Source organism: Macaca thibetana, chromosome 1 (genome assembly GCF_024542745.1).
Source record: "Macaca thibetana thibetana isolate TM-01 chromosome 1, ASM2454274v1, whole genome shotgun sequence".
Lineage (NCBI taxonomy): Eukaryota > Metazoa > Chordata > Mammalia > Primates > Cercopithecidae > Macaca > Macaca thibetana.
The window spans coordinates 18841665-18864342 of NC_065578.1; the positions used below are offsets into that span (position 1 = coordinate 18841665).

Consider the following 22678-nt stretch of genomic DNA (forward strand, 5'->3'; position numbering starts at 1 on the left):
CAGATACTGTTTCTGGCATCATAGTTCTCCATGTGATGAGGTATTTTATTATCCACTATGTATTGGCTGTACTTTTAGAAATCTGTAAGTAACTTGGTCTTTGAGACTTTAAACAGCACCCTCCAGTGATCTGTGCTGTTCAGTATAGTGTGTACCTGCCACTTGTGCAATGAGACTGGGGAGCTACCTTTTAAATGTTTAATTTTAATTTAAATGTAAATGGCCACATATAGCTAGTGGCTAATACATTGGACAGCACCGCTTTAGAGCCTGTTTGTGTTCTCGGTTTTGGGTGCAAATGGAAGACTTTCCCGTAAAAATTCATGTTAAAACATAATTTATCTAAAAAGCACTCTGCTGTTGGGAAGCTGATCAAAAGGCTGGTCAGTGGGTTATTTTAACATTTATCTTCCCACTTTTACCAACTTTTTCTTCCTATGTTTCCCACTGTCTTGACATTAGAATTTGTCTCAAGGAAACTTACTTCCCCTGTGGCCAAAGTAGGGACCCAGGTAATTTTGGAATCATTAATACAGTAATCACCTGTGTAACTCTCTCAGGTTCTCAGTTTTAATGAAATATCTTTCTTTGGAAGATGCAGAAGAGAATCTTGAGCCCACTGGTCGAGTGCTGAAGCAGTGTGGCCCTTTATGGGAGGAGGGTGGCAGTGGTGCCAGAATCTTTGGAAATCAGGGCTTAAATGAAGGCAGCACCGAAAACAATAAGGCACGGGCCAGCCCAAGTGAAGAAAACAAAGCAAATAAAAACCAGCTCGCAAAGGTATGTAAGATGGGGTTGAAAGGGTAGGTGGTGGGCAGGTGTAATTCTGTGGCAGTGGTGGGAGCTTGAGATAATCTTATTTGTATTTTCCTTCTAATTTATAAGAGTAGTGTGGAAAATCTGGGGAATGCATAAAGATACATCAAGAAGCAGAATGACCTCACTTACCCTGTTTGGTGTATGCAGTGACAATTGGAAGGAAATATACTCTGAAATTGTCCTCAGTGTACAAATGAAAAGCCTCCTTTTCCCACCTACCATTACTGTATGTGTGGGCTCTTCCCATGTTTATCCATGTTTTTTATAAATGCTGTGATCTACAATGAACACCTTTGTGTATAAATCTTTGGGGTTTTGCATAATTATCTTGGATAAAATCCTAGAAGAGGAATGAACAGGTTAAAGGTCATGAATACATGAATCTTTTAAAGGCTTTTGGTAAATTGTCAAGTGCTTTCCAGAAAGGTACATCTCCCTCCCTGCCCTTCACTTCCACAGGTAGTATGTGACATCTTCCATTTCACTGAATTTGGAATCATTTTAAAGATTTTCACCAAGAAGTTCTGAGCTCAAAATGCCACAGTGTACAAAGCCACAGCAGAGGCAAAGATGCAATAAGCTTCTGAGGATTTTGTCAGAATTACCTGGGGCATTAAATTATGTGGGGAAAAGTGTCCTCTGACACGTGTGTGTGTTACCTCTTGCTGGATGAGGGCTGATTTCTTTAAGGGAAGAATGGAATTGATTTTGTTTGCTAGTTCAGCAAGGAAATATGAATTTAAATGTAAATTTGAGCGGCAGTGGACAGTAAATCATCTTTGGCATCTTAGATTGTTTTTCCCTGTTGCTGCTGAAAAGCAATCTGTGCCCTTTGCCACCATCTCCCTTCTAGCAGGTGGCAGCTTGAGCCTCCGTGCTGCCTACTCACCACCGCGGCCTTCTCTCTCAGGTCACAAACAAACAGAGGCGAGAACAGCAATGGCTGGAGAAGAAGAAGCGGCAGGAGGAGAGGCACCGCCACAAAGCCCTGGAGAGCAGAGGTAGCCACAGGGACAACAACAGAAGCGAAGCAGAGGCGAACACACAGGTCACCTTGGTGAAGACCTTTGCTGCTCTCAACATCTGACTCTGGCCTCTTGGGAGTTGTAAGAAGCGGCTGGAAAAGGATTGCTGTGTGCCAGACTTTCCAGCGAGGCCGTCCTTTTATGAAACGAAACACAACCAACAAAGCCCACACATGAGCTCCCACACTGAGTTAGTGTCCTTCGAGCTGCCTCTTTTTTTGTTCAAAGTTTTATTAGTGATATGTTTTGTTTTATGAAAATGCAGTGAGGCCATTCATATTCTGTAATACAAAATTAAAATACTGAGTTTTAGGGGCAGATAGGTCAGAAAAAAACCTGTTAAGTGGTGGCTTTATTTGCCCGAAAATCAGACTTCAGTGACCCTAGGATCTTTCCTTAACATTTGGGGTGAGTTTTGCTGTAATTGTTCATGAGTAGTTTAGAATAATTGTTAGAAATTGAGAATGACAAGTTTCCTTAGTTTCTCTTTCATTTTCAAACAGATACTAACATAGGGTAGCTTATAAATGATCTCCAACTCAGGAATATGCTTTGATTTACTTTCTTCTAATCCAAGTTACTCAGAAAATAATTCAGGAATTGTTTTCCCAAAGTTACATGAGGGTTGTGGCCTGCAATCAGGATGGAAATTAACCGCATTTCTCTCCTTCCTGATTCTGATGTTATTTCAGATGGGATGTAGGTGCTGTTAGTTCATTTGCACTCAAGCCATATGATAAATGCAGCTGACTGTTAATTAGGCCTGGGCCTTGTTGGGAAGTTGACAGTGGTGGTGTTGGGTTTTTGGTATTTGTTTCCTGACATTGGGGAGATGGCATGTTACTACTTGTGATACAGTTCTGGAATTCTGATAGTATGTAGAGCAGGGTCTGTAGTTCTAACAGGAGAAGAAGAACTGGGGTTTTGCCTAAGAGGAGTCTAAATAATTATGTTTTTATAGAAGAAGCCTGGAAGAATAAGGTTTTTCATGTTCGCATTTTAAATGAGGATTTTCTTCCCTTCTGTTGTAGACTTAGATGCCTTCAGAGAGATACATGGTAACTTGACCTTATAGGTTGCTAAACTTAGTATTGTGGAAATTAAATCTTATAAAATGCCACATGTATTTCTTTTTATTTAAGCCCTGTTTGGCATTTAGAAGTTGGGAAACTCCAGCATCTGCTGGGAGTTGTTGGACCAGCAGAGTTGGTTGACTTAGGTTGGACCAGCAGGGAAGAGAATATACTTCGGTTAAGGCCTTCGAATGACTCTTCAGTTCTGAAATAGACAGACTTGAGCAATGGAGAGATGTCATTCCTAAAACTGAGTTGGTGGATGTGAACTTAACCATAACATCTGAGGTGGCCCATCATGGATAATCTTTGTCTTTTGGGACCTAATACTTGGGCAAATAATTGATGCTGAGTTGAAAGTTAAATATTAGTTATCTTCCCCACCCCTCACATTTCACAATTAGAAAAATTCGGAGGCAAAGTGATAACTAAAAAGTTTGGTAGTTCCTGGAGTCGTCAGATTGTCTTTATCAGCAGGCCATTTGCTTTCTTCAGTTTCACTGCTGTCTTTTGATTTTGTTTTTGACTTTGGTGGCTTTTTGTAGTTGGAGCATCAGTAGTCTCTTGGAATTGCTCCTAGGACATTGTGATTTGGATTCTTCTTGGGTACAGTACATTGTAAAATTTAGCAGATTAAAAGTGCACAGCATTTTTTCTGTGCACATCGCAGAGCCCTGAGCTTGAGGCTGTGTTGCTGTACTCATTCCAAACGAATGAAAGATCTCTGTTGCCTTACTCTATGGGAGTGGGATCGAGAGTGCGTCAGGATCTGTGGTTGTCTTGGTTTTCAACACTGGGCAGACTCCTGACTGGCTGAGTGTTTCTGAAGAAGATGCTTTCCTGTCTGTCTTGTGCTGCTTGAGCTCAGAGGCCAGATCCTCTCAGAAAGACAAGATTGTATGCCAGAAATTCAGATTAGCAGTCAGCTTAAGAGAGACTCATTGTCAGAAGTAGTAGAATTGCTTTATTTACATGGTTAATGAAGGTGGCCTTGGGCCCTGTTGGGTTTTAGAAGTTTTAGAAGCTGCTAAAAAGTTATTAAAGAATATTGGTAACATTTATTTATAAATTACCTAATTCTGATAATAGGCTTCAGCATTTCTGGAGTATAATAACGGTGATTTAAAAAACTAATCACATGGCTTTAGTAATTTTCTTTTATTACTGTTTCACAGCTTTTCAGTTACAGTTGGTCTGGGGTACATGCATCCAACTTCAGTGATACCTTCTAGCTAATGGTTTCAATTTAGACTTCACTGCCTCAGTCTCATTGGGTACATAAGGTAGTTGGAATCGATATGCTTAGTTGCCTCAGTGGGCACTGGAAAATTACTTCACTGGCAGCCCGAGTGGAGGCCCAGTATGTTTAGTCCTGGGATGACTGTTGTCAGCAGCTATTACTCTAGTACAGGTACTCTGTGAACTCTTTATTAGGAACTGAATGTGTCTTAACCTCTGTGTTATATCTTGTAGACATTTATGTTACATGAGATTGTCTTGGTAGCTTGTAGTTTGGTCAGGAGAAAGGGGATGGAGCAGTGGTACATAGCTGCTTACTGCTCTTAAAACTGTATATAAAGGTTTTATGGATTTTAAAAAGTTTTTTTTAGAGGTCAAAATAAATACAATTTTAGTGGCAACAACTTTGAACTAGAGAGGTAGATGTATTAAAGCAACATAGAACCATAACTTCTAGATAATATAGTTGCCACTAGGAGATATTAGAAAGTTAGAATGTATATGTATATTTAGTTTTTCAATAATAATGAACATACACTTTCAGGAGCAAAGTATGCTTGAGAAATTGTGGCAGAAAGATTTTTAAATGTTAGTCGACGTTGTCTGTAGTTTCTTTATTAAGCTCTGAAAACACTTCCAATGCCAATTTGATTCTGAGGGCTTGGGAAGTGGGGTCTCCCTTGTGGAGCAGCTGGAGCTGACTGGGAGGGAGCCTTTCCATGGGTAATTTATTATGCCTGCCCTGCTTGCCCCAGGGAGCTTCAGTGTGAAATGATGTGATTTTCGGGGGTGGGGGTGGGAGGAGGGCCACCTTCCGTCGGGGAGAGAGTTGCTCACATATTACACAGGTAGCATCAGATGGACTTCGGCGCTGAACTGTACTCGTAGTGAGTCCCCGTAGTCAATGTGCAATTTCTCTAACTCTGAGAAACTCTGTAGACTCTGCCTGGGTTTTACTGGGTCAGCATAGAATGCTATCAGTTTACTTCTGTGAAATATTCAGTCAGTTGAAGGAGACTTGGATTCCTAGTCAGAGGTGACTAAAAATTACCCTGACCAAAAGGATCTTTGCCAGGGGAAGACAACGGAGCTTCCTGATTTTAGTGTGACATGTCAGTGGCCCTGTCCGACTCCCGTTTTGGGTAGATGCGTAGCTCTTCACTTTCTTACCTCAAGGCTCTGTCTAGCCATGTTAAATCTTTAGACTCAGACTCTGATGCAGTTTTTCTGTTTTGCCATTCTCGTTGTTCACAGCTTCATTCATCACAGCTTTCAGAACAAGTGTTGCTAAAACTCTGGGGCCTTTGACAGTTGTTCTGAGGTGATGTAATAATGGCACTTTTTATAAGATGTGTTTTCCTGGCTCTAAAGTAAATTTTTTTTTTTTTTTTTGAGACAGAATCTTGCTTTGTTGCCCAAACTGGAGTGTAGTGGTGCAATCTCGGCTCACCGCAACCTCCACCTCCTGGGTTCAAGCAATTCTCCTGCCTCAGCCTCCTGAGTAGCTGGGATTACAGGTGCGTGCCACCATGCTTGGCTAATTTTTATATTTTTAGTAGAGATGGGGTTTCACCATGTTAGCCAGGCTGGTCTCGAACTCCTGACCTCGTGATCTGCCCACCTCAGCCTCCCAAAGTGCTGGGATTACAGGCGTGAGCAACCCTGCCCGGCCAGTAAATTGTATTTTTTTTAATGACATCATTGAAGATCTAGATGGCATAAATTATGACGTCTGCCATCGCATATTAGTAAGGAGACAGTCATTTTTGGAATGTGGAGAGAACACGGAACACCAGTCACCAAGTGTATGGAGGATGCAGAGCTTACCGTTCTCCACTGATGGGGGCCTCCGGAAAGAGCTGTGCCTTGTGGTTGGCCTGGCCGTCTTCCGTCCCGAGGTGAAATTCCTTTAAAACCTCAGACTCTGACCTATGTCTTTGAAGCAGCTGCTTTGTAGCATCCCTCTCTTTACTGTCCTCGTTAGGACTGTTTTGTGGTTCCGTGAAAATGTTTAGCATCCTTGCAGAATTACTTGAGAAGGGGCTGGTACCAGTGTAAAGAGTCTATTTCTGTAAAACTACGAACTTTTGCATAGGGAATTTATTCTAAGCAGGGCATAGCCATGATCCAGAGCTGCTGCCGCTCATTGCCAGTCCTTGTGGGCGGCGGTGATTGCTGGACAGAGCCTCTGTAGCCTGACTCTCATCCTTGGTGTGTCAGCCCGCAGCAGGCTGCCAGCCGTCCATGACAATCATGTGAGCTCAGCCACAGACCTCAGTTGGCGGTTTGATCCCTGGCAGTTCCCTCGAGCAGTACTGGTGAGAAGCTCCCCACATTTTCCCACTCTTAACGGTTCATTTTTCATAGTAGCAAGGGCCCTTGGCCTTCCCAGTGACTCTTCCAGAGTCTCCACCAGCACTGAGCTCAGAGGAAAGAAGAAAAGGGCCAGGAGTCAGACGTCACACCCGGGGGCTCCCCTTTCCCATGCACAAGTGTTGGCGTGCGCCAGTCCCCTTTACAGAGGGGTGGGTGTGTCCGTGGAGAAGGGGCCTTCTCTTTTTCTAATTGCACTATACGTGTTCTAGCTTCAGTCTGGAGAAACTTAAGACCTCCATGGGGTCGTGATCCATAGACTTAGCAAGTCTTGCCTTATCTATGGAGCTCGATGGTGAGAATTGTGACCATTGTCTGATGTCCATAGTTCCTTCCCCCTAGATCGTTTCTTTCCACAGATTGTGTTCATCTGAACCATTTTATTTTTTATTTACCAAAGTACTGTACTTGGCTATTTGCAGTGTTTTCAAAACCAAATGTTTCTTTTTTGTGTGTTTTTAATCTTCGATACTTGGTGCAATAGAAGCTGCAAAGATGTGCCACTTTATCTATGAAATGGAGTTTTGTATACCAATAAATTCTAGTTTAAAAACAAAGTTTTAAGTTGTTTTTATCAGTATCTGACCACCGTTTGAGTGGGCAGGGAGACTGAGTGTGCTGGGAATGTCCTTTTTAGAGACGTTGTGTGGAAGGTTTGCGTGTGTGCATGTGCTGGATTGAGTGTTCTCGGTGTGTAGTCTTTTGGGATCTGACTAAGCTTAGAACAGCTGATTTTTGCTTTAATGCAGCTAAGTGCAGCCACCACACACAATGGCAGGGCCATTCTTAAGGACTACACACTTAAGATTTCTGCCTGATATCTGAGAGCACCTCTTGATAGTTTGAAACTGTTTGAATGTGTAGCAGTTGTCTGTCAGCGGCCACTTTGGGCTCCTCTAGAATTCTCAGTGTTGTTTGACCCCATTCCAGGAGGAGGCTCCCTGCCAAGGCACAGACAGCACCATCTGGGGCACGACTCACCTAGAAGGGTCCACAGGAAACCAGAGCGAGGGGAGTCCTTCAGTGCATCCAGCCGTGGCCCCATCCACACAAGCGCTCTGGCCAGTCAAGGACTGGCTCTGAAGACCTCACCATATCATGGTTTTGACTTTGAGACCCCCATTCTCCCGTTCTTCATTTTGTATTCAACAAGCAGCCTTCTGAATTGGCTCCCTGATGCCTTGATGTCAAAAAGGACTGTATGGTTTCCTGGATGAAAGGCAAGAATATTCCAGCTCCTGCAAGCAGATTCTCCTACAGTCTCTCAAGCGATCTTCCCTGTGTGGTTCTTCTTCACTCCACAACTGAGAGACCCATCATCTCTGGATAGACAAACACTGTCTGGTTCCTGAGCCCATGAGGCCCAGATTCCAGACCCCGTTAACCTGAGATTCTTCCAGAAAACCTGCTATGGTCCAACGTGATGTCCCAATCTAGGTGCTGCCCGCACATGGAAAAACTTCCATGGCCTCCTTAATCCCATTCCAGGGATTCAGCTGGGGCCAGGTGGCCGCTTCTAGGGATTCGAGGGGCTTCCTGTTTGGGCAACGTTGGACCAGGTGACCTGTAAGATCCTGTGTGGGAGATAGGATGAGTCTTTAAGGACAGAGAAGTATTCTTGAGCCAGGTAGGGACACGTGGCTGTACCTTTGTCCCTTCTTGGTAACTGCTCATGGTCACCTTTGGAGAAAGCCTGGCTGAAAACCTGGGTGTTTAGAGTTGCATCAGCCAGACACCACCCCAGGCTTCTGGCCTTTCCCTTCCTCCAATGCACAGACACAGAGTGTGTGTCTTGAGATACAGTTCATAAAAAGCCCTGCTCCAATATGGTTTTGGCTGGACAGAATGGTTTTTGCTGACGGAATGGGCACTCTCAGACCATTTAGATGCAGAGATTTAGAACTTGGTTGCAAAGGCTTGAGGCCAGTCCTGTCACTTCACAGATTCTGGCTTGGCAGAAGGAAACATGTCCTACCTTCTGGGAGAAACTCGTCCGAACCGCCCTATGGCAGAAGGACTTGGGTATCCCCAGAGGATTGTTTCTATTCAATTTATTCATCCATCCAAGCATCCAAGAATCCATCGAGTGAGCCTCTACTCTGTATGGGTCCTTATTTCTGGGCGTTGAAACAGTCATAGATCCTGCCTTCAAAAAGTCTCCAGTCCAGGAGTGAAAGTGGACATGTCACTGACCCAGGAGACAGCATATGCCGTAAAGGAGGCACTGATGAGAGGGCTGTGAGTTCAAAGAATTCGGGAAGGCTTGGTGGAGGAAGTGATATTTGGACGAGGCACGAAAGGGGAGACAGGACGCAGAAATGGGAGCGAAGGCATTTTGGACTGAATGGCCAGTGCAAGCGAAACCTAGGAGTGGGATGCTCCAGTGTTTAGGACAGAGCTTATTAGGGATGCACAATGAGTTTGGAGAAAGACTGGGAACTTCTTCAAACACCTCGCATGTGCCTTTCTCTACTGGAAGAGTAATGCTGTGCTTGCTGAATGGATTCTCAAGATCAGGCCTGGGTGCGGTGGCTCACGTCTGTAATCCCTGCACTTCGGGAGGCTGGGGCAGGAGGCTTGCTCACACCCAGGAGTTCAAGACCAGCCTGGTCAACCTAGCAAGATCCTGTCTCTATGCATGCACACACAAAATTACTGGGGTCTGGTGCCGGGTGCCTTTCTGTAGACCCACCTACTCAGGAGGCTGAGGCAGGAGGATCACTTGAGCTCAGGAGTCTCAGGCTGCACGGAGCTATATCACACCACCACACTGCAGCCTGGGTGACAGGGTGAGACCCTGTCTCAAAACCCCAAAATAACAAAGATCTGCCTGACTGCTTTGTAGTGTCTGGAGCCGGCCTGCGTGTGCATTCTGACCTGGGAATGTTACAGGTAGCTCTTGCCTGGAAAAATGCTGCACCATCTACCTCTGCCTCTGGGGGACATTAGCGTAGAATTCAACTGAACAGGTACCTGTTTGGCATCTACTGTGTGACAATTGCAATTGGAGAGCAAAAATACAGAAGGTGGCCAAGCACAGATGGAGCAGCTAGTGTGCCCCGGGCCCTCTGGATACATCGTCTCATTTGAACTTGAAAACCACCCTGTGAGGCTGATGGTTCTATTCAGGAATAAATAATGGGCCCAAGATCACAGCTTAGTAGCAGAGACAGGATTTGAACCCAGAGCAGTCTGCCGCCACCATGCAAGGACCCAAATAACGGGGTAAGCAGTTCTAGGAAAGGTATAAACACAGCTTGGCAGTTCAAGGAGGGTGAAATCTGCTCCAGTTGAAACTGCATCATGGAAAAGGTGACATTTGGGACTGGGCAGGGTGGCTTATACTTGTAATCCCAACAGTTTGGGAGGCTGAGGCAGGAGGATCGCTTGAGGCCAGGAGTTTGAGACCAGCCTGGGCAGCATAGCGAGACCCAGTCTCTACCAAAAATAAGTTGGCCAGAGTTGATGGCACACACCTGTTGTCCCAGCTACATGGGAGGCTAAGGTGGGAGGCTTGCTTGAGCCCAGGAGGTTAAGGCTGCAGTGAACTATGATTGTGCCACTGCAGTCCAACCTGGGCAAGAGTGAGACCCTGTCTCTAAAAATAAAGGAAAAGGTGACATTTGGGATTCACTTTAAGCCCATGGATTTTAGCATGGTGATGAGCCTGTGAGCAAGGGAGGCTTTTAGGTTGAGAGAAGCTATTGCACAAGGGTATGAAGGCAGGACAGCAGAGGAGCTTAGTAAATAGATAGGGCTGCATAAAAGAGGCTGGAAAAGCAGATGATACCAAGCCTTGAATACCAGGGGCTGGTGGACAATGGGGAGCCACCGATGGATCAGGAGCAGAGGAGTGACATGATGAAAGTCAGGCTCTGGGAAAATGAAGCTGGCACCGGTGGACAGGACGGAGACGTGATGAAGGATGGAGGGTTTAAGAACCATTAGTCCTGATACTCTCTTCTTAGGGGTGTCACATTACTTGCTAGTGTGGAATAGTTGCTGTTTTCTGTCTGCTGGTTGACTCTGATTCGTGTCTATCTCCAGCATCCAGCAAAAGACCAGAAGCACAAAAGACCAGAAGTACAAAACTTATTGAAGGAAAGAATTAACTTTAGTATTCAGTTCTCTGGTGGTGACATTGCAAAGAACCCCAGTGAAGCAGACGCATGTCCATGAAATCCTAATCAGACTCTTCATTGAACTTGGGAATTCCACTGTGATTTCTGGTCACTTACTGAGCAAGGTATTTACCTTTGCACTTCATGCGTAGCTTTGGTTAGGTGCTAAATAGGAATAAAAGCAAAACCAATCCAAATCCTGTCATCAAAATTGGAGAGGCAAACTATGAAACATTTAGGTGAGAATGTCCCCTCCCCAGCTTTGACAGTCCCCTTGGCCTAGTTTACTCATCCAATGAATTAGCACACATAAAGCACTTAAAACAGTGCCTGGCAAATGCCAAGTGCTCAGCAAATGTTAGCTATTGTTACGACTATCCATTCATTCATTCATAGAACACGAGTGATTTTTCAGTGCTAGCCATTATTTGTGCATTTTCATGCATGCTAACTCAAACTGTGCCACAACCAGCCTGCTGGGGAGATGTCATACTTCCATTTGACAAATGCAGAGACCGAGGCTGTGACCATTTATCGGCACTTAGATTTTAATGTGCACACGAATCATCAGGGGGGCTTGTTAACTTACAGATTCTGATTTCAGCAGGTCTGGGGTCAGGTTCAAGATTTTGCATTTTGAACAGGATCCCTGCTGCTTTTGCAGCTGCCACTGCCCATGGACCACGCTGAGTAGCAAAGGTCTAAGCAGAGCCACTGCTGCTAAGTGGCAGAACAAAGCGCTCTACCTGGAACCTCTGAGTTCAAGTTCAGGGTTCTTTCCTTTTTTCAGTCCCTTTTGCAAGTCTGCTGCTGGGTATCAAGTGATTGTTCTCTAGATACGCACACCCAGGCAAACAGGATTTAGGCAGGCCCCTTGATGCCATCATCAAACATTTATTGAGCCCTGGGAAAGCAAAGGGTAAAGGCTGGTCTGTGGCCAAAAGACTCACAGCCTGGTTTGAGTGGGTGGGGGCAGGGGTCACAGCAGGCTGCGCTGGAGTCTTGCTCCTAAGTTTCAATGTTTGTTTGGTCAGAAAGTTATACAACTGTAAGATCATCAGGTAGGTGTCCCATTGGTGCCTTAAATCCATCATGCCCAGGGTGTCACCTCTCTAATCTGCCTGTATCAGCTCCTCCCTGTGTTTCCCGTTTCTACAGTGGCCGTCATCCTCAGATGGTTGTGTGGCCGCCTTTGGCATTTTCTCAGTATATTTATTTATGAAAATGTGAGGGGACCAATTTCACTAGCTCAGAAGCACACTTTGCTCACCTGAGGAAGAGAAACCGAGGTTTAAGCCAGGCGCAGGTTTCTCCCTAGTGGCCTGAATGAAATGGACACCAGAGGGCGCCTCAGAACCACTTTTCCTACAAACCAGGTTTGCACTCTTCCCCCACGCAGGCTGTTTTTGCTTTAAGACATGGTTTTCGGGTGATACTTGGGGAGGATTTGAGTCAGTTACAATAGCAAAGTACACATGCCTGTCCTGTCCTTCTTCTCCTTCCTATTGCTAGCACAGAGCTTGTTCATCTTTTAAAGGTCACAGCGATACATCCCTTTGATTGTCTTTTTTTTCTTTTTGTTTTTGAGACGGAGTTTCACTCTTGTTGCCCAGCCTGGAGTGCAATGGCACGATCTTGGCTCACTGCAACCTCCACCTCCCAGGTTCAACGATTCTCCTGCCTCAGCCTCCTGAGTAGGTGGGATTACAGGCGTATGCCACCATGCCCGGCTAATTTTCTATTTTTAGTAAAGACTGGGTTTCTCCATGTTGGTCAGGCTGTTCTCAAACTCCCGACCTCAGGTGATCCGCCCACCTTGGCCTCCCAAAGTGCTGGGATTACAGGCCTGAGCCACTGTGACCGACCATCCCTTTGATTTTCTTTGCTCTCCTCCCTGCCCTCAAGGTCCTGAATGCTGTGCACAGGCCCTGGGAAGGGTGAAGGGAATGGACATTTGTCGAGTGTCCACTGTGAGCTTTGCCCTGTGCAATGCATTGGCAGGTGCGCAGTCATTGAGCAGGTGAATTCCTGGTCCTGTAAGATTTCATCAGCATATAATAGATAATTCTATCTTTAGAAGTAACATCTGCTGAAATAGATTGCTTCCAGAATAGGCTGCATTCCTCCTGGTGGGAATCCTTGAGTGCATTACATTCTTCATGGCTTCAGAATTGGGAGCTTGGAGTCGGCCCTCGATGCTGAACCCTTTCCTCCTCCTCTTCCTGTGTCCTCACAGCTGAACTGCCCTGGGCACTCTGGTCTTTCCAAGATGACAACCAGCAGGCCTGGTTAACACGGCCATACCAGAGCGTGGGTGGCTGATGACAACTTCATGAAGAAATGAAGGGCCAGGGAGTGGGGACACCCCCTTGGGTAGAACATCCCCTCTCTGGCCCTCAGGGGCCTATCAAAGAAGGGGTGTGGAAAAGACCATCTAGAGCTGCTTCTCACTCTTAACCAATCTTTGCCAGTGGGGGGGATTTGAGGCCTGATGACACAGTGGGGACAATATTTTTAGGTTGGTATTTTTCATGCTTTTCACATTAAGCCATATGGCCAGAAATATTCCTTCCAGAGATTGCATTATTTTGGATAAGATTGTAGAATGTTAGAAAAAGAGTCATAGGGTGGGGCACGGTGGCTCACGCCTGTAATCCCAGCACTTTGGGAGGCCGAGGCAGGTGGATCATGAGGTCAGGAGATGGAGACCATCCTGGCTGACACGGTGAAACCCCATCTCTACTAAAAATACAAAAAAATTAGCTGGGCATGGTGGCGGGCGCCTGTAGTCCCAGCTACTTGGGAGGCTGAGGCAGGAGAACAGTGTGAACCTGGGAGGCAGAGCTTGCAGTGAGCTGAGATTGCGCCACTGCACTCCAGCCTGGGCGACAGAGCGAACTCCGTCTCAAAAACAAAAAAGTCACAGAAACTTACTGTCATGGAAAATTAAAAGAATTTAATGCTGGAATTGCTGGCAGGGCCAGCCATGTCAGACTTGTTCCCAAATTATTCCAATGCTTAGCACGTTGTCAGCACAAGGTAGGTGATCAGAAAAATAATGAATGAATGAAACTTTAGTGAATTAAACCCTAGAATGACTGGTAGAATTTGAGACTCAGAGAATATTAGAATTATGGAAAACATTATTCACTTATTCAGAAGAGGGAGCTGAGATCCCAGAAGTTGCTGACAGTCTTCCGGGTGCTGAAGGATCCATGGCTCCTGGGGCAGGGTTCTTTCTACAGAGAAGGGGTAGCCTGGGAGGCTAGTGATGGTCCAGGACATATCTCTGAGCTCTGAAGCAGGGATGGGTTTGCAGGAAAGGAATTTTCCAGAGGGAGGGCCTTTGGTGCCAATGTTCCCCAGGACTGGGACTACCGCAGCCCGAGGCAGGACCTCGAGGGACAGGGAGGAGGCCGAGCACAGCCTCAGCAGGGCGGGGTGGGTCCGGTACACAGCCTGTTGGGGTAATGGGCATATTTGCGGTTGTAGGTGCCCAGGTTGCGACGAAAGCAGAGGGCGGCCCTCTTGTCACACTCGCAGGTCAGCCGCTGGCAGGTGGTCCTGCCGGCTGGATGGGACAAAGTGAGTCAGGGACCACAGAAGCTCAGGATATGTGTGGGACAGCTCTTGGCTGCTCCTGGGTCCACGTTCTTGACCTGGACCAACTCCATTCTGATGGAAGCCCAAGCTCTCGCGTTGTTTCAGGAATGGGTGAGACAAGAGACAAGGGCGGGGTGCACTGTGGCTCGGGACACCAGGGAAGCTGGAAGCTTGCCCTCGCTGTCCCTCCCTGCTCTCAAGCCCACGCTGACTGCCTTTAGCTCTCTCCTGCCTTAGAGACACCACTTAGCTCGCTCTCACTGCCCCCAGCCAGGGGAATTTCTAGGCAACCCCTGCACCCCTATGTGATGTGTTGCTGATGGCGGATTGTGGCCATCAAGCAGAGAGGACAGCTACGAAAATGACAGCAACTCACTCTGATGGCTATGTGTGCCCCAGAGTGGCGTGGGCCCAGGCTAGAAGCCACCGGGACCAAAGCTGGGGTCTGCTTAGGGCCCTCTGCCTGCCCTCATCAGAGTGGATAGAGCCCAGTTTTCTGCCCATGCCCAGCCTGGGAGTCAGACTTCTGCCATGACCTGCCCTCCCAAGAGCCAGCTGGCATCAGCTCTGTAGGGGCCCAGAAGGCTCCTCCTCTCTCCACTGCAGCTGCCTCTGTCACCTCTGCCTGCAGTGGCTCCAGCTCCCTTTTTTCTCCATGACTGTATCTCACAGCTCAGACCAGGTGCCTCATTTCGCCCCTTGAAGGTGAGCCTTTCTCTGCCGTCAGGGCTCTGCCCACGCCTGCTATGTCAGCAATACTCAGGGTTGGAAGGGACTTAACACCGAGCCGGTCAGCCTCTTTTTGGGGGCTCTTTGCAGGAGCTGGACTGAGCTGGGGAAGTAGGTATAAGCCTCTCCGTTTTATAGATTAGGAAACAGAGGCTTTCCAGAGATTTTATCACTTGTCCAAAGTCACAGGCAGGTGGAAGGTGACGCCCTGAGTAGAATCCAGAGCTTGTGTCTCCACCTGCCTGCCTCCTCCTCTAACTCTTCCTCTCAGCCCTGATCCTGGCAGGTGGCTGCTCCTGCCTTTCATGGACTTCCAGCGACAGGGACTCAGTACCTGGCACATTGCCCTGCCAAGTTGATGACTGCAGAGGAAATGGAGCCAGCTCTGCCCCGCCCCCAGGACAGAATTTAGAGACCTGAGCTGAGTCTTCTACGACCTCCCGAATCCTTCCACGCTGAACCATCCGCCCACCAGGCCCTGCCCTTCTTTCAGGCTGCTCCTGGCTTTGTGGCAGGGAGAAAGCTTGGCTCTCCCATGTGGGGTCTCTGCACGCTATCACTTGGTTTAGGCTGCTTGCCTGGGCCTGGGACTAAAGGAAAGCTAATTGGTCCAAGTGGGCATTGGACATGGCAAAGCTGAGCAAATGGGTCCAGCCTGACAGTCCCAGTGAGGAGTCAGCCTTTGGAAACCACGTCTGCTGTCCCCAAAGCCCCAGCTCGTTCTGTCTTAGGGACTTCACCTTTAGCTCCTGCTGAGGCCCTGGAAGGGTGCCTGAGTCCAGCTCCAGCCCTGGCTCAGCTCAGCCCCCTCCGCTCCTCTTTCCAGAGGCTGGAGCTGGGAGGTGTCTGTGGGTGGGGAGATACCTGGGGCTGAGGGCTGCACCTGATGGGGTATGGGCTTCTCTAGCCTGGGTACCCGGTGAACATCTGGGTCTCACTGTTACATGGTGATGGGAAACCCCATTCCTCCAGCCTGGGGTCTGGCTCTGATAAGGCCCAAGGTCACCATCAGGAGGGGCTTCCTGTCTCAAGCTGCCTCCACCCACCTCACCACAGGGTGTCTGTGTCACTTCAGGGCTGTCCACCTACCGCAGAAAATGCCACGTTTGCTGACAGAGAAAAGATACTTTTCCAGTTTGGGCTCACAGCCCAGCTTCTCCAGACGTCCATAGCAGCAGTCATGGGCGTGGCAGCACCTGTAAGGGTCATGGTCAACCTGGGGGGACCTGTGAGCCAGGCTGGGTTGGACCAGGGGCTGCTTGGGGGCCCAGAGCCCAAAGCGGCCCAGAGGAGAGATCGGCCTGAATTTTCCAGGCGCACCCCCTTCTCCCAGGATCCTCCCAGGATCCCCCAGCTCTTCCATCCCCATGGAGGTCCCCCTGCAGGCTGCCTCCTCACCAGTCAGTCTCGTCCACCGGCCAGTGGGAGCCGCCGACGCCGCAGTAACAGCCATAGTCGTTGTACTGCAGGGCAGACTTGCCTGTCATCTTCTCGATCATCACCCCGAACTGGACCAGGTTCCCTGTGACCAGGGCCACTGTGGAGAGGGAGAGGGGGAGATGGGGAGAGGGGGAGAGGGGGAGGGAGAGGGGGAGAGGGAGAGCCCCACCCTCTGCAGCCAACTTCCTCGATGTCCCCTCAAATCTGATCACAGGCATCTCTCCAGTTGTCTAGTTAAGCTCACCTCCCCAAAGCAACCCATTCTCAACAACAAGCATGGTAATAAGTAACAATATTGCCAATGACAGCCTTTGCACCTTTATCCCCCTGGTCTTCACCTCCAGTGTGTCGGCCCCTCCAATGTCCCCTCCCACTATTATCTTCTATCTACAACACTATCACTCGTTCACCGCTTCCAGGGGCTCCTCACCAGCCACCAGTCCTCCCCAGGTGTCAGCCCTTATCTCACCCAGGAACACTCTGTCCCCTCAAGTCTCATCAGATGGCACTGGACCTGTCTCCTGACCACCTCCGCTGACCTCCCTGAATTCCTCCCAGTGCTCCTGACTCAGCCATGGGGCTGAATCCTGCCCACCTCGGCAGGTTGGAGCTAAACATGCAAGCTAGGGTAGGAGAAGGAGCCCAGGGTGTGCTGTCCAGGATGCTCCAGCCCCTGGCCCATGTCCCTCACCCCTCCTAGCCTGCATTCTCCTCCCCTCTGCTCCAGCCACTGCTGGCTCAGGCAAAACTGGCCTCGGGGTCACCCTGGTGGCAGGAAGGGGGCAGCCTCCACTGTTTGGCATCCACCATGCCCTCTGTAGGGCCAGGCTCAGGGGCATCTAGGGAGCTTGGGGTTGCCAGATGGGGCAGAAGAAGGCTGGAGGTCACAAAGATCACTTACCCAGGAGGCAAAGGAACACCAGCACGTGGGGAGGTTTCATCCCAGGTTATGGAGAAGGGAGGTGAACAAGGAGCACAAAAGGCAGCAGAAGAAAGCAACGGGGGCACCTCTGATCTCAGGGCGCCTCCTAATTAGTTAAATACCCAGGTCCTGTCCACTCCCTGTCATTAACCTGTGAGTGCCCAGTGATGCAACGATTCTTCCAGGTCTGATACTTTGGCCAAGTCCCCGGGGAGGGGCCAGCTGGGGCCTGTCGGCTCTGCTTCCAGGCAGTGTAGGGTATGGCGGGCAATCTCGTGGCTCTTTATACTCACACCCTTCCCGTAGCCCACCCTTTCCAAGAAATCATCCATTGACCAAGCTGCAAGGTGCGGGCTGTGCCGGGTGCTTGTCATTCTTGATATCTTTTCCTCGTCCCCATTTGACCGAGACTCAGAGAGACTGAAAAACTTCAGTTCTCATAGCCCGGAGGTGCCCAGGGCCAAGTCCGTCCTGTTTCCAAGTTTCCACCAAGGCAGAACCGGAGGCAGGTGACCCCCGGCCTGGCCAGGCGCTTCCCCTCCCCGACCCTCCTGCTCTGGTCTGTGACTGGGATCACTGACTGTGCACTTCCGTCACCGTTCAGGGCCTGGCAGTCGCTGGGTCTATGGCCTTGGAGTCCTGGTTCCATTGCATACTAGGCACCCTTGGGCAGATCCTTTCCCTTGCTTGGAACCTCGGTTTTCCCGCCTGTATTATGGGGATAGAAGGTGTCCCTCTTGCCTCCCGCACAGGAGGATGGAAAACTCACACACAACTAGGCAGCCAGCCCTCACCGAGTACTTGCTATGCACCTGGCACTGTGCCAAGCCCCTTTCAAGCAGGACCACAGCCCCATCATGTGGGCGCTGCAGTCATCCCCATCTTACAGAGGAGGAAACTGACGCACATGTGTAAGTGATGAGCTAGAATTTAAACCCAGGCAACCCAAAGGGCTTCACCTGGGCCAATTCATCCAGCACGAAGTGGAGGCGGTGCCTAGCACCCATGCTACTTTTAGTGGCCCCAACAGAATGTGTTAATTTCTTATCAAAGTAGGAGAAAAACAAGTACCATCACACCTGGATTATATTTGTCTTCAAACCAACACAGTCATAACATTTAATTTAATTTTATTCTTTTATATGGAGGAAGAGCCCACAAAGGCCAGTGTGCCCAGGGCCCATGACAACCGGCGTGCTGCAGCCCTGGGCCTAACCTGAAGCCAGGAGCTGGTCTAGGGCCTGGTGCCAGCCTCCCTTCCAGGAGACGAGACTAAACCCAGTGAATCTGGGTCTCACCCTACAGGCTGGAAGGAACCCAACACAAATTCCCTGACCCCAACCAGCCGGAGGATAGAGGCCTGGGAAAGTTTCACCTTGGAGTAAGGAGAGGAGGGCTGAGTGTTAATACTCTTGTGTTAAAAACCTTTTGTTGGCCGGGCGCGGTGGCTCAAGCCTGTAATCCCAGCACTTTGGGAGGCCGAGACGGGCGGATCACGAGGTCAGGAGATCGAGACCATCCTGGTTAACACGGTGAAACCCCGTCTCTACTAAAAAATACAAAAAACTAGCCGGGCGAGGTGGCGGGCGCCTGTAGTCCCAGCTACTCGGGAGGCTGAGGCAGGAGAATGGCATAAACCCGGGAGGCAGAGCTTGCAGTGAGCTGAGATCCGGCCACTGCACTCCAGCCTGAGCGACAGAGCAAGACTTCGTCTCAAAAAAAAAAAAAAAAAAAACCTTTTGTTGGCCTGGCACGGTGGTTCACGCCTGTTATCACAGCACTTTAGGAGGCCAGGGCAGGTGGACCACTTGAGGTCAGGAGTTCGAGACCAGCCTGGCTAACATGGTGAAAACCCATCTCTACTGAAAATACAAAAATTAGCCAGGTGTGGCAGGCACCTGTAATCCCGGCTACTTAGGAGGCTGAAGCAGGAGAATTGCTTGAACCTGTGAGGCGGAGGGTGCAGTGAGCTGAGATTACGCCACTGCACTCCAGCCTGGGCGATAGAGCGAGACTCAGTCTCAGAAAAATCAATCAATCAATCAATCAATAAGAGTAAAGCCCAGGAAACCCTTGTCTCCTGCCCCTCCCATTCGTTTCCTGCTAATAACTCCTCCTGGGACTCTTTTCCTGCTGGGCTCTTGCCCTGCCTCAGAGAAGACTTCGGGGGAGAGGGTCAGAGAGGTGAGTCCACCTGCCCAGGATCACCTACCAGCGGTGAGTCATGGTCTCCTGAAAAGGGAGACCTTTGTTCACCGTTTCCTTTTGATCTCCTAGCAGCCCCTGGCTCTCCTGGCCTGGGTTACGAGAGCCCAAACAGTGAATCACTGAGGAGTTACCTTCTAAACAACTGAAAATTAGCGTCGATTCCCTGGGAGGTTTGGCCCCCACAGCCATTCCTGTGGTGGCATAAGGCGTGTTTCCCAGGAAGGGCCAGGTTTCGGAGACGATCCCTTTTGTGACCCATTTTGAATCCGGCCCAGCTAGGACAGGGCTCCTCCAAGTCCCTGCAGGTCTATACCTGTAGCAGAAAAGTAAAGACTATAGGGCCAGAGCCAAGCAGAAAAAGTCAGGCAGGCTTCCAGGTGGAGGTGCTCTCAGTTGAGGTTTGAAGCTGGAGTGTTGGTAGGACTTGGACTTGGAGGGCAGTTCAGACATTTGGGGAAAGGTAATTGATTTTATGGTCTTCACCCATTGGCACAATGCGGTAGAAAGCATCAGCAAGACCAGGGCTTGAGTGATGACCCCTGCACTTAGGGGCTGTGTGAGCTTGGCCAGTCCCATCACTTCTCTGAGCCCAGCTTCATCTTCCATAAAATGGACTGTCCTCTCAAGGTTGTAGACCAGAAGAAAAGGAAATGAAATGAAATATGTAAAGCCTTTGCAGGAGGCCTTGCCCAGGAGCCATAAATACTGGGTCCCTCCTTTTCTCCTTTCCCTGGCCGTGGAGGAAGCAGATGCTGACCCAGGAGCTCAAGGCACTTACTCCCACTGGGGTATAGCATGTGACCTGGCCAGGGCTCCAAGCACTTTGATGGGATTACTGTCCCTACTTGACAGGTTTTAACTTTCACGATGGAGGGTTGTTAGGGTAGAGGTGAGTGGAGAGAACAGGGCCCAGCCTCTCAGTGATATCTTTTTTTCTCTTGATATAAACTTGTCCCTTTTAGCTTAGAAGTCACCATCATCATCATCATCATAATCACTATCAGTATCATCATCATCATCATCAATATTACCATCATCGTCACCATCACCATCATCACCATCAATATTACCATCATCATCACCATCGCCATCACCATCACCATCATCATCACCATCACCATGAATATCATTAATATGGTTTTTATCTGTGTCCCTACCCAAATATCACATTGAAATGTAATCCCCAGTGCTAGAGGTGGGGCCTGATGGGAGGTGATTGGATCATGGGGTCGGTTTCTAATGGTTTAGTACCATTCCCCTAGTGCTGTTTTCCTGACAGAGTTCTCATGAGATCTGGTTGTTTAAAAGTGTGTAGCATCTTCCCCCTCCCTCTATTCCTCCTGCTCCAGCCAGGTAAGACGTGACTGCTTCCCCTTCACCTTCCACCATGATTGTGTGTTGGCAACCAGCCTCAACACCACCTGTAGGGTACCTGAAGTCTGGTGGCAAAAAGAAATGAGAAAAGACAGGTTAAGAGTTCATAAAGGTGGGAGCCAGGGGGCCAGTTGCAAAACGGAGGCTGCAAAAGGCTCAGAGCTCTGGTATCCACAGTATTTATTGAGTACAATCACTTAGATCTAAGAAGCAGATGTTCAGGGCGGAACAGTGAAAGGATGGCAGTGCGTCGTAGGCGTAATTTATAGCAATAGTAGTTTAAATGAATCTCCTTTATGCTCAAACAGTATATCTTTAACTCATCGGAGAGTAGCTAGTGGGAGTGGGCTTAACTAGGAGCCTGCATGTCTGTCTGCTTTCCAGTGCTTCAAAGGAGTGTCTTTCTCCTTGAACACAGTGTTTACAAATAAGAGAGTGGGTCTCGCTCTGAGCATGGGAACATGACGGCAATTAGGAGGTTTCCTCCTCAGAGGCCTCTTGTGGCTTTCCACAACTTATTGTCCTGTATTTTTATGGCCAGTTTATACAGGTACCCCAGAAGCCCTTTTCCCAACATACCCCCCTTTTTTCTTTTTTAAATCCGCCATTGCTATTATGGCTTGTTCGTGGTGTCTTTTTTTTTTTTTTTCAGAGGCATCTTTCACATCTGTAGACTAAAAGCAAACAGTGTAAACAGATACACATTAAAGCACAATTTGCAATTGTTGATCCTCTAATGGTCTTAATTCATTTAAGAGGATTTACCTTTGAAAGTCCATCAGCAGCTCCAGCGAGAGTGTTAGTCATAGGCAGGAGAGTTAAATGAGCCTGAGATGCTTTAAAAACCTGTTCCTTAAATTTGGCTATATTTAATGTTAAATTTTTATTCTTTCCTTCCAGATGATGTCTAACTTTTTTCCTAATGATGTTTAGTAGCATTATATAAATGGGGAGTTATGCAGAAATCAGAAGTATTCCAATTACATTGCATTTGCAAATGATGCTCTAAGCTCATTATACGATCTCCTATCTAAATAATAGTCTAAGATCATTTGTTTGATTTGCCAATTGTTGGTCTATCCAGGTCTGAGAATTCTACAATTTTGAGGAATTCTTTTGTCAATTATTTACATATTTTGCAGTTTGAACAGAGGAGTGTAAAGCAATTCTAGCAGCTGCAGCAGTAGCTGTGACTGCAGTAAGGCCTATAATGACTGCTGTAAGGGTAAAAATAAATTTTTTTTTGTCCTGGTAAACACTCCTTTTAACATTTCTGTGATGATATGAATGGAAGGAGAGGCTTCTTAAAGTCTATTGAGGGAAACCGGTATCCAAACTCCTTCTTTAGCAACACAGATGTTTTTACACCAAACATGGAATCAATACAGGTGAAAAGGCGACAGTTTTGACAAGTAATAGTTTGAGAATTAGGTCGAATATCAATACTTCTGACCATCAACATAAAAGGAGGCTTGACACAACTTTGAATGGGCACCGTTTGGTTGGAAGAAAACTGATACAAGTCTCTCACTTTTTTGGATATAATAGTTTTCTTCCTAAACCTGAATATGAGATTGGGCCATCATTAATGTCCATAATTTGGGATGTTCAGGGTCTATTATTGCATTAATCATTTTCGGATGTGGGCCAGCCGTACCAAAATCGGTCCAAATTATGGGAAACGGGGCACGTTTTTTAGTGTAAATAGTGTCATCTTTTTGACAGTATAGTTTCTGTTTTAGTCCTGTCTTG

The 22678-nt window shown here is 48.0% G+C and overlaps 2 protein-coding genes across 3 annotated transcripts in view; one reads left to right on the forward strand and one right to left on the reverse strand.

Annotated features, from left to right (window-relative positions):
• OTUD3 (OTU deubiquitinase 3) overlaps positions 1 to 7086 on the forward strand; it is a 30691-nt gene extending 23605 nt beyond the window's left edge. For both annotated transcript variants that reach the window (XM_050791927.1, XM_050791935.1), the window contains exons 7-8: positions 596 to 780; positions 1730 to 7086. In XM_050791927.1, coding sequence (XP_050647884.1) covers positions 596 to 780; positions 1730 to 1906 — 362 coding nt within the window. In that variant the 3' untranslated portion in view covers positions 1907 to 7086. The remainder of the gene's footprint in view (positions 1 to 595; positions 781 to 1729) is intronic.
• Positions 7087 to 13781: 6695 nt separating this feature from the next.
• PLA2G2E (phospholipase A2 group IIE) lies at positions 13782 to 17420 on the reverse strand. Its single transcript, XM_050793432.1, has 4 exons — positions 17324 to 17420; positions 16381 to 16519; positions 16072 to 16178; positions 13782 to 14221 (listed from the first exon to the last, which is right to left on the reverse strand). The coding sequence occupies exons 1-4, from the start codon at positions 17361 to 17363 to the stop codon at positions 14079 to 14081; spliced, it is 429 nt and encodes a 142-aa protein (XP_050649389.1). The 5' UTR covers positions 17364 to 17420; the 3' UTR covers positions 13782 to 14078.
• Positions 17421 to 22678: the final 5258 nt, after the last annotated feature.